Genomic DNA, 10,621 nt, shown 5'->3' on the forward strand with positions numbered 1-10,621 from the left:
TTGAACAGTTAAATGTTTTTTACCCATGCAATTAATAACTCTGTGCAATAATAATTAAGTGCAATATTAATTATATCCTCCAGATAATACACTATCTATTTTTATACAGCTTTTTCTGTAAATTATATTTCATTCTGCTGTATATAGCACATAGTACTACAATAGTCTATTGTTATTTTTTACTTGTACATATTTACATACACACATAGCTTTACTCTCTTTATCTTATGTTTATTGTATTGTATTTCTTTATTCTTATACCCATAGGCCCTTATTTAAATCATCTGTGTACTGTATTCTATTGTGTTATGGTCTCTGTGTACTGTTGTTGCTGTTTCTGTGTACTGGATGCTCCTGTCACCAAAACAAATTCCTTGTATGTGCAAACATACTTGGCAATAAAGCTCTTTCTGATTCTGATAACTGAGAGCTAATGTTTGGATATGCTGCAGGATGACTCGCCCATGTATTTTGTGGCAATTGACTCATTTTTACTTACATCTCAAATGCGATATATTGTTAATTTTAGAAAGACACTCTGAGCAAATACGAAATAAAGTATGCTTATATCTAAAAACCCTGCTTTATTAGGAAACTTGGCCTGACAAGAAATACTGTGCAGGTCGGCTGCTTGTTTTTGATACAACTAATTAAAAATGGCTTTTCACTTCATCCCTCCTCCACGTGGTGTATGGGAACATAAGCGGGGGTGAAAGGGGGCATTGTGTGGAGCGGCAACGGATTCTGGGGGTGAAGAGAGAGAAAGAGATGCCCACTCAACTGTGTCCAGGTCGCCATTGTTGGAAATTCCCTTCCCATTCACTGCATTTTAAATAGAGCTCCGAATATGCGGACACACCGACAAAGTGAATGAGCCACAGGGGGTCTTTACTCCAGTAGCCCATGCAGTTATAGTGTATATGCTGCTTGACGTATTATCCGAAACCATCACCTTCCTCGAATTTCATTTGTGCTTTAACACCGTCCTTTAATGTTTTATTCACTGTAAAAAAAGTTTAATCTAATGTGGTCTTTCTTTTCTTAACCTACCAAGGAACAGTGATTTGGAGAATTTGTGATCTTTATGGATTGCCACAGATTTAGTAGATAAAATAGACAAAGGTGTTTTCAAAGGGTATATGCGCATTTAATTCATAACTGAAAATAAAAAAATTGAGCAATTTTGATTGACGCATTTTGATATAACTCTGTCGTCCGAATTGTGTAGAGAGCTGCAATATAGGCCTAAGCATTAAGAGAAACGCCACGGAGGGAGAAAGAAAGAAAGAAAGAAAGAAAGAAAGAAAGAAAGAAAGAAAGAAAGAAAGAAAGAAAGAAAGAAAGAAAGAAAGAAAGAAAGAAAGAAAGAAAGAAAGAAAGAAAAAGAGACGGTGTTCCAAGCCATTGAAATGCAAATGTCAGAACAAGGAGAGATTGTATTTGTGTGTGAGAGAGTGTGTGTGTGTCTTTGGAGAAGGGGGGTCCACAGAGTGGACAACTTTGAGAAAGAGGAGACTTGTTGAGGAAAAACAGCCACACACGCACTCGTCAGTTTGCACAGCAACAGCGGACGACGTCACGGTCCGCTTTAGCAGTTGATTCGAATGTTGAGTTTATTTAACCAACTCTACTAACATATTGTCTTCTAACGTACCCTGCAAGTTGGATTATTGATGAAGACTTGGTTTTAAAATTAAACACTGCCGTTTTAACCTGCGTTGCAAACTTGTTGATGCTTGTAACTCTCACCGGCTGCTCGTGAATCATGTCACGCCGGAAACAGAAACGGCCTCAGCAGCTCGTTAATGCGGACCCCGGGGGCACGCTCTTGATGCCACAAGGTGAGGAAATCATTGCTTTGTTAATGAGTTGGGATATTTTGTACTAAATGATGATTGTGTGGCTGTGTAAAAACCTGTATTAACCTGTTTCAATCGGATTCGTGCTTTTTTACATTAATTATATATTTTGTTAAATAGTAAATAAATATTATACTGTAAAAAATATACCCTTGTATACCCTTATAAGCTATATATAGCTATATACATATATATACATATGTGTGTGTGTGTGTGTGTGTGTGTGTGTGTGTGTGTGCGTGCGTGTGTGTGTGTGTGTGTGTGCGTGCGTATAGCTCCTTTTTACATGGCTTGTCTAACCTAAAAAGTTAATGTATTAGGTTGCAAAACTCACTAGTCAGTGAGCCATTGTTTAAAGCTCAGCAGTTCTGCTTCAACATACATTTATTTTCATAATTATTTAAATACCATATTTACCCCAACACACATATGTTCGCGAGAGGGTTGGTGTCGAGGTGTTCAGCCGTATGGCTGGTCATTGTGTTTACATGAATTTCTTAGGGGCCATGACTGTGTTAGCTTTTCACCAACGTCAATCACATATAGAGACTTGCAGCATAGTCGGTTTGACTGCTGGGGGTCTGCTGCATTTAGAAGAGTCTCCTTTTCAGCATGAATAAGGTGCAGGCAAGGGGAGGAGGGTCGAGGGGGTGTTTGGGTAAAGATTAATCTCTTCACACTCTATTATTCTCTCTTCTCCCTTTTTTTCTCTCTCGTGTTTCCATGTGCTACTCTTTTCTACTCCCACCATGTTCCCCCCTTCCCACTCTCTTGCCTATATTCACTTTGTACTTCTCAGTTGGGGGATCCACTGTTAGAATACAGAGCGGTAAAATAATGCACGGTTGCATGCATGCATGGATAAAAAAGTTATCTTAGGAACCTAAAGATACAACACCTTTGAAGTGGTTTGACAATTTGTGTATTTGTTGACAAGCTAAGAGATAGCGAATAGTGCATTTCTCATGGTGGAAGGTCTCATCCCAAGATCTGATTGCACATTGGTCTATGTACAGTTATTTCATGTGTCAGTATGCCATACAGACTGGGAATAGTTTGTCTGTCAGTCAGTCCACTATATTCCCAACCCCCTTTTTCTCTTTCTGCGCTCAAGATTCTAAAGGAATTTGACCTTAAAGCTCTAGAGGTCAGGTCATCTAGCCAATCAGAGGGCATTGACAGTGGCCAAAACCTTTTCTATGCTCTGACCTCTGACCCTGTGTGGGTTCAGGGGGAAGGGTGAATAGAGAGATGAAAGATGTTGTTGATGGACAGAGGATTGGGTTAAGAGGGGTTATGGGTTGTTGTGGTGATATCCATTGTTCTTTAAATGCGTTGCAATAGCTGCAAGGTGGTCACTGAGTTTGAGGCAAGAGCAAGGACAGAATATGTGAGTGTTTTTTTTTCTATGAAGGTTGTGACGTAAGGGTTTCTTTTCAGCTGATTGACCAATGTAGGGTTGTAGCCGCGTGGCCGCCTAGTAGTAGTGACTATGCCACCCCAAATGAATGGGGAAATAACTTAAGGAAACACATATCCACTCCACTCGAGAGACTAGGCAAGAGGCGCGAGTTCTAATACAAAATCAGTGTTCGTTTCATTACAATAAAGAAAGAATTTAGCCAAATATCAATTAAAATCACAATAAATAAACACGAGTCAAGAAAGCCAAAATACAAAAGAACAAAAATCAGAATCAAAACCAATCAACCAGGAGCTGAGACGTCCTGTAAAGAGAGTAGGCTGACACACAACACTAGTTGTGCAAAGAATAACCACACCACTCAAGATCACACCAAAGGCACAGCAAATAACACAGCAATAGTGACACAGCAACCTTCAATATGATAGCACCACTTGGTGCAAAAAGGAGTCAGCCCGCCTCAGGACACACTCAGCTCCTGCAACAAAGAACAAAAGAACCACATTAAACCAAAAGAAACAAATAATGAAACAAAACAAAACCACTTCCAAAACAATCAATCAGAAGAGGTTAACAAAAGAAACCAAAATAAACAAACCAATCATACAGTCATCACTTGTCTAAATTAAAGGTCACGATATTACCACATGACCAATTCCACTCTTTCTTTAGCTAATTACTCACAGCCACCATAACGGCACGGCAGTGAAGGGCAGAATGACCACACCTGGGGTGACGGCGATGACCCTAAATAAAAAGAAACAAAATACAAAGGAACCCAAAATAACAAAAAACACAAAAATAACTTGGCTTTTCATGATGCAGCATAGTCCAGGAACAGCAAATAGACAGGAAAGTGTTACGGCAACAGTTCTCCCCACTAAACAGCTAAGAAACAGGGAAGTGTCATAACCACAGTTCTCCCCATAAAGCAGCACAATGTCCAAGAATGGCTGAAAGACGGGGAGGTGTCACTCGTATGAGAGAAGTGAACTCCTTTAGCTGATACCGCAACCACAGCTGATACTCCGACATCCATTAAACCAAAGCACAAAAATGGAAGCCCTGGGAATGAGCAGCATACTACGCCCAGTGCATCCCCACTGTCGCACTTAACAAACCTTAATGCAGCCCTGAAGAGGCACACCGTGGAAAGGCCACATTTAGTGGCCCAAAGTAACACTCCGTGATCCACAAAGAAGAAGGGGCTGGTCCCGGAACATGACGTACCCAAGAGGCATAACCGACAGCCTTTTATACCAAACCAAACAATAGCTCATTGGTCACACATTAAGTGATTGTTAAGTGATTGTGACGCATGCATCATTACAAGCCGACAAGTGTTTCATTACAAACTAACACGTCTTTCATCACCCACTCCACTACATAGGGTTAAAATGTAATGGCTAGTGATTTAGCAAAATAGAACCAATCATAAATCACAACAGTATAAAAATGCAATATGAACAATGGTTATTTAAAAACTGGCTTACTAAAATAATTGTAGACCATTTTCATCTTCTCAGAAATGATTTGTTTTTGTTTTCCTTGTTTTACAGATGAGCACTTTCCAGTGAAATCTCCATCCTCTCTTGCCTCAGAAGCTACCTCATCATCTTCCTCTTCATCCCCCACATCCCTTCAGGACTGTCATCCTCCTATAGCCCCAAGGCCATCCCCTGGTGGACTTCATGCCCCCTCACTCCCCAATGAGAGCTCATCTCCTCCCCATTGGCCTAATCACATTGCCTCATACACTACATCTCTGCCTAATGCATACTCATCTCTTTCTCCAGACTTTCCACACCCTTCTCTGTCCTCCCAGACCCACTCCCCTCCTCCTGTGCAGCAGAAACCCATTCATATGCAACCTCACCAGCCCCACTCCACTGTGAGTTCACCACCAATGGGTATTTCAGCAACAACCACTACCTCCTCTTCATCATCTTTATCCTCCTCATCATCATTGGGTGCTCCACCACATCAAGCAAGCCCTAGTCCAATTCACCAAATTCCTTCATCGCCCCACGAACAGTTTCAGGTGCCTCCTACCTTGGCTGTACTGTTAGAGGAACTTAGAGTTCTGCAGCAAAGACAGATTCACCAAATGCAGATTACAGAAGAGATTTGCAGGCAGGTGCTGCAACTTGGTGGTATGGTCAACGACCAAGATGGACCTCAACGACCTGTGGAGAGTCAACAGAGAGGTGCTGACCTCTCCCCACCTAACACTGCCTTCGGTGCTGCTTTGATTTCCCACGCTCCTGTGTCCAAGCCCAACCTGCCCTACACGAATGGAATTAAAGCCTATTCCTCCTCTTCATCCTCTACAACCCCTTCATCCTCTTCATCCTTAGTGACCTCTTCAGCCCCTGTTCACCCCCTTTCTCTAACATTGGGACTTCCACCTCGTTACCTCAATGAAAAGTCTCCCAGCAACTCCATCAATCACAGCAATGGTGTAAATTTCTCGACTACTCCCTTGCCCACACCCAGCCTTTCCCAGGACCACCTATCACTTAGTTCTACTGTTAGTACCTCAAACATCTCTTCAAATTCCTCTTCAGGCCGCCAGCAGCACGTTTGTAGGTTCTGTGGAAAAGTTCTAAGCAGTGACTCCTCCTTACAGATTCACCTCAGATCCCACACTGGAGAGCGTCCCTATCAATGTCCAGTCTGTCTAAGCCGCTTCACCACCCGTGGCAACCTCAAGGCCCACTTTCTTCGTCACCGTGAACAAAATCCTGAGCTGTCACTCTCCCTTTTGCCACCTGCTCTTTCTGAACAGTGCCAATCGGGATCTGGCTCAGGACCATCACAGAGACGAAGAAAACGTCGGGCAGAGGATGAGGAGCATTTTGGAGTTAAAGGCAGTGTAGGTGTGCCAGACAGTTTAGCTCTGGGTTTCCTGTCTGGGTCATCTCATTCATCTCCCTCATCCCTTCCACTTCCCCCCAGTGTTGATCTAGCTCTGCTTTCCACCGCCCACTCTTTGCTACAACTTAACCGTGCCTCAGCCGCAGCTGCAGCGTCTGTTTCGACTAGTGCACTGCCCTCATCCACATCCATTTCCTCCTCTAACTCTTCTGTCATGACCAGTCAGTTTAAAGGTTCAAAGCAGCAGAGATTTGATGAGAATACACCACCACACTCAACCCTACTCCCTGGTTCTCCGTATTCTCAGCTTGCACACCTTCCTAAGATTCTATTCTCCTCGGGCCCCTCCGCCCACCATCCCAGCCTTGCTCTTCTCCACCCTCCACACCTCTCCTCCTCTCACCTCCCACTTACTTTCCCCTTTTCCTCCTATGCCAAACCTCAAAATTCCTCTCCTCCATCCTCCTCTCAGTCGGCCACTTCAGACACCTCCAAGCTGCAAAGACTGGCACAGAAGTTAGAGAAGCAGCCCCTTCCTAAAAGAAGCAATGAAGGTCAGACAAATTACAATGCTCAGCCTCATGACATATCCACAACCTCAAATGGTATTACTATCTCAACTTACAGAAGAGAGATGATGGCAGCCTTAGGGCTAAACCCCAGCCCAAACAATGAGCCGACTAGCCAAGAGCTCTCAGGATCGGCTTCCCCCTCATTGGCCCCTAATCAGTGTGGGGTGTGTTTGCGTGTCCTCAGCTGCCCAAGAGCCTTACGTCTTCACCAGGCCACCCACTTGGGTGAACGTCCATTCCCGTGCAAACTCTGTGGGCGCTCTTTCTCCACAAAGGGAAGCCTAAGAGCTCATTTAGCCACTCACAGAGCACGTCCCGCCAATGCACGCGGCCAGAACTCCTGCCCACTCTGTCAGCGCAAGTTCACTAATGCCGTGGTACTACAGCATCACATTCGTATGCATCTGGGGGGTCAGTTGCCTCCGGAAGGGAATGGGGACATGCAGTCAGAGGAAGTCCCGGGTCAAATTGATGGGGTCTCTCTGCCGAAAAACATTCAGTCTCTTCCTCTCAATATGAGCACATCTTCCTCTGCCAGCATGCTAGAGTCTGGTGCTAGCCTCAGAGATGCCACATCGACTGATGGAGACCAGCTCAATGAGTCAGATCAAGACCCATATGACAACACACCTGAGACCAGTCCACCTCTGACTTTGGCGAAGCAGGATCATGGCACACCCTCCACAGAAAATAGCTCAACTGACAATGCCATTGTCTCAGAAGAGAGCCATTATGGCACCGCCAATCACAGCAAGTCTGAAGTTGTAAATGGTTCTGCAGAAGACGATGAAGACGTACCTCTTTCCCTCTGCACCAGAACCAACTCCCAAGATACCTTGTTTGGAAAAAAATTGCTCAATGGGACTTCACATCACACAGTGATCGCTGTGCCAAAACCTAGTTTAAGCACTGAAGCTCTGGATCTGTCCCCTGCCCTCACACCACCCTCCAGCCCAAAAGTGTCCACTGAGACAAAATCAGACCAAAGCGATCAGACAGCCTCTCATGTGAAGGGAACAGACAGTGGTCTTGAGCCCAATGACAGTGACTCTCAGCCAGCCACAGGAAATGCATCTAAAATTTCCCACAGAGCCCAAAAGGAGAATGTGAAAGTTACGAATGGACACACCTCTGATATGGAGGTGTCAGCCGCAGAGAATCAAGGGAAAGCACCACATGAAAGAGAGAAAACAGAAGTGACATCATCAAAAACTCCTGTGGCCCCTTCACAACCCCAGCGCTCTGAAAAACCTTACAGCTGCATGGAGTGTGGAAAAGAGTATGCTAGCCGCAGTGGATTAAAGGTACGCACAGATTTATATTTGTTATTATGTATTTTTATGAGAGTATGATTTTGTTAAATTACTTTTTTCCTGGAAGACTTTTAAGAATATTGCTTGTGTTTCAACAGGGGCACATGAAACTCCACAGTGGAAGTATGAATCAATTGGGCAGCACCGTTTCTGCACAGTCCTCTGAGGGAAAAGTTGTGGAGGAGCCAGTCACATGTCCATCTAATGGAAAACTTCAAGAGGAGGTTAAAAACTCATCAGAGGAAAACCCAGACAAACTGTCCTTTAATGAGCATCCAGCATCTACAACAGACAGTGATAACAGACCTTAATGCAGTGCTTAAAAGAAGAAAATATATAATTCCACTTTTTTTAGATTTTGTTCTTAGAAATAGTTTGTAATTGTTTGATATTTTAGAGTTGTAGTGAATCAGTCTTTATAAAATTGTAGTGCCTATTCATGAAGGCAATAAATAATATTGGTAAAGACTTAGTAAGTCTTTTGACTTCAAGTATCTGAATGCACAGAAATTGGATCTTGCAAACTAGTATTTGTGTATAACAAACGACATGCAAATGAATGAATATACCTTTTTTTGAACAATTCTGCATCTAAGTGCAATTTTAAAAATCGATTTGGAACTCTACAAGTCTTTTAAAATCTTAAAAATAAATATGTTTTCTTCTTAATCAAAAGGGATTGATCTAATGTGAGATGAGAAATGATGGTGGATTGTACCAAAACTGATGTGCTGTTGAATGTAAATATCCATTTTGTTTTATGTTCCCTGTTTTTATCTTTGTCCATGCTGCTGTATTTTGTAGGCGTTTATAGCTGCTCTATATCTGTGACTTTTAAAACTTTGTTTGACAAGGGAGCCTTTCAGTATTTCATCTGTTGGCTCTATTGAATTATATTTAGCTTTCATATCTAATTTTCTTGGATGTAGCATGTTCCTAACTTGTCAAAGAGAGGAATAAAGTCAAATAAATGTCACAAGAGTTGTCCATTATTTCATATACATTACATGTGTATTATTTTATCATCTATATTTATTTGATTATTTAACACAAGCAAACAACCACACTTAAAGGCATTTCCATGTCCTAGGAGAGTCATTTTGGCTCAGTGTTCTGTCTGTCTGCATCAGTAATTGTCATCTTTGTACCCCAGTCCCCCTTCTTTTTTTAAGTCTTCTTTTTAATGTTTTAGTTCCCAGATTGGTGGTGTGCATGTAGATGGCTGTATGTGTGTGTATGGTGGTTGGTTTGTTCACACACACATACTTGTGTAATGTGGTTGAGTGTGCAGCTGTACAGGCTTCACCCTCTTCCCTCCCCTCAAACACTCTCGCTTTCTGTGTCATGCTCTCTTTATATGCTCGCTCTTTCATTTTCTCTTTCATTCTTGCTTCTTTCACTCTCTTTCCACCCCAACCACAACCCACCCCCCCCCACCCGTGCAATGCGGCTGACACACAGGAAGCTCTAATCCTTGCACAATGTCCCCCTCCTATTATCCCCCCGAGCGTCTCTGCGAGGGATGAAGGGGCGGCGGAGACCGACCCGGGCAGCTGTCCCTAAAATGGCTCCTAATCCTGCCTCTGCCAGATCCTTGAAACCATGACAACCTGTAACCAAGGAGAGAAATTCTGAGGTTGAGAGGGAGAAAGACAATGAGCCAGAAACAAGACATGTGGGAGAAGTTTGTCCACTTGTGTTCAGAAAACGAAGACACGTCTCAATCAAAAAGGATAGAAAACAATGTCAGTTCTTCAGTTCCAAAATTTGGCACCTTAAGAGGCAAATGATGCTGCATGTGAAAGGTTTTTCCTTTAGTTTGACAGTAAAAAGTTTCCTTCATAAACCAGCAATAGGCCTACTGATAAATCATGCTTTATATTTTAAGGCTTTATGACCAAATCTGAATGTTTATTCTTAAATGATACATTGTATCATTGCAAGGAAGGAAAAAATATTCGATTTGAACCACACGATGGCGACACAAGCACAGGTATCCAAGACCTCCGCAACCTAAGTTTTCTGAAAAGGGAAAAAAATCACTTTCACAAGACCATAAATGAATAACCTGATTTAAAATGTTTGCGACTGTTTTTATTATTTTTACGTAATAAAATCCATGTCCGTACATCTCATTTTATTGAATTATTGAAATGTAACTGCCTATAAATCCTGCTGATGTCAAGCGGAGATATGGAAATTAGTCTATAACAGGCTATCTATCTTGTAAGTAGAAAACGAACTATGGTTTATCTGGTAAAATGGCAACAACCATGTTTTTGAAGGTTTGATTAACATTGTATAACTACACCGTTTTACTACAAATATAGTTCAACTAGCAAAACCATGGTTAATTTAAAATTTTACAAATTTATAAACAGTAGATAGAAACCATTAAATAGTATATAATAAATGTATCTCATATATAGGCTAATTTCATTCATAAAAAATATGAGAATATTGAATACGTAATTGTGTCTATAATGTTCTCCACTCCGTCCCTTTCCTCCACCCCTTTACTCACTATCTTAAATAGTGTCTGCTTATCTGAGAGCAGAAGTAGGCCTACATCAGTTG

The 10,621-nt window shown here is 42.1% G+C and overlaps 1 protein-coding gene across 1 annotated transcript; it reads left to right on the top strand.

The window, feature by feature from the left end:
- The first annotated feature begins 1,426 nt into the window (after positions 1-1,426).
- Positions 1,427-9,014, top strand: si:ch211-212k18.5 (sal-like protein 4). Its single transcript, XM_057326938.1, has 3 exons — positions 1,427-1,841; positions 4,842-8,035; positions 8,143-9,014. The coding sequence occupies exons 1-3, from the start codon at positions 1,766-1,768 to the stop codon at positions 8,353-8,355; spliced, it is 3,483 nt and encodes a 1,160-aa protein (XP_057182921.1). The 5' UTR covers positions 1,427-1,765; the 3' UTR covers positions 8,356-9,014.
- The last annotated feature ends 1,607 nt before the right edge of the window (positions 9,015-10,621 follow it).

This window comes from Triplophysa rosa, unplaced genomic scaffold (assembly GCF_024868665.1).
Source record: "Triplophysa rosa unplaced genomic scaffold, Trosa_1v2 scaffold147_ERROPOS1033765+, whole genome shotgun sequence".
Taxonomy (NCBI): Eukaryota; Metazoa; Chordata; class Actinopteri; order Cypriniformes; family Nemacheilidae; genus Triplophysa; species Triplophysa rosa.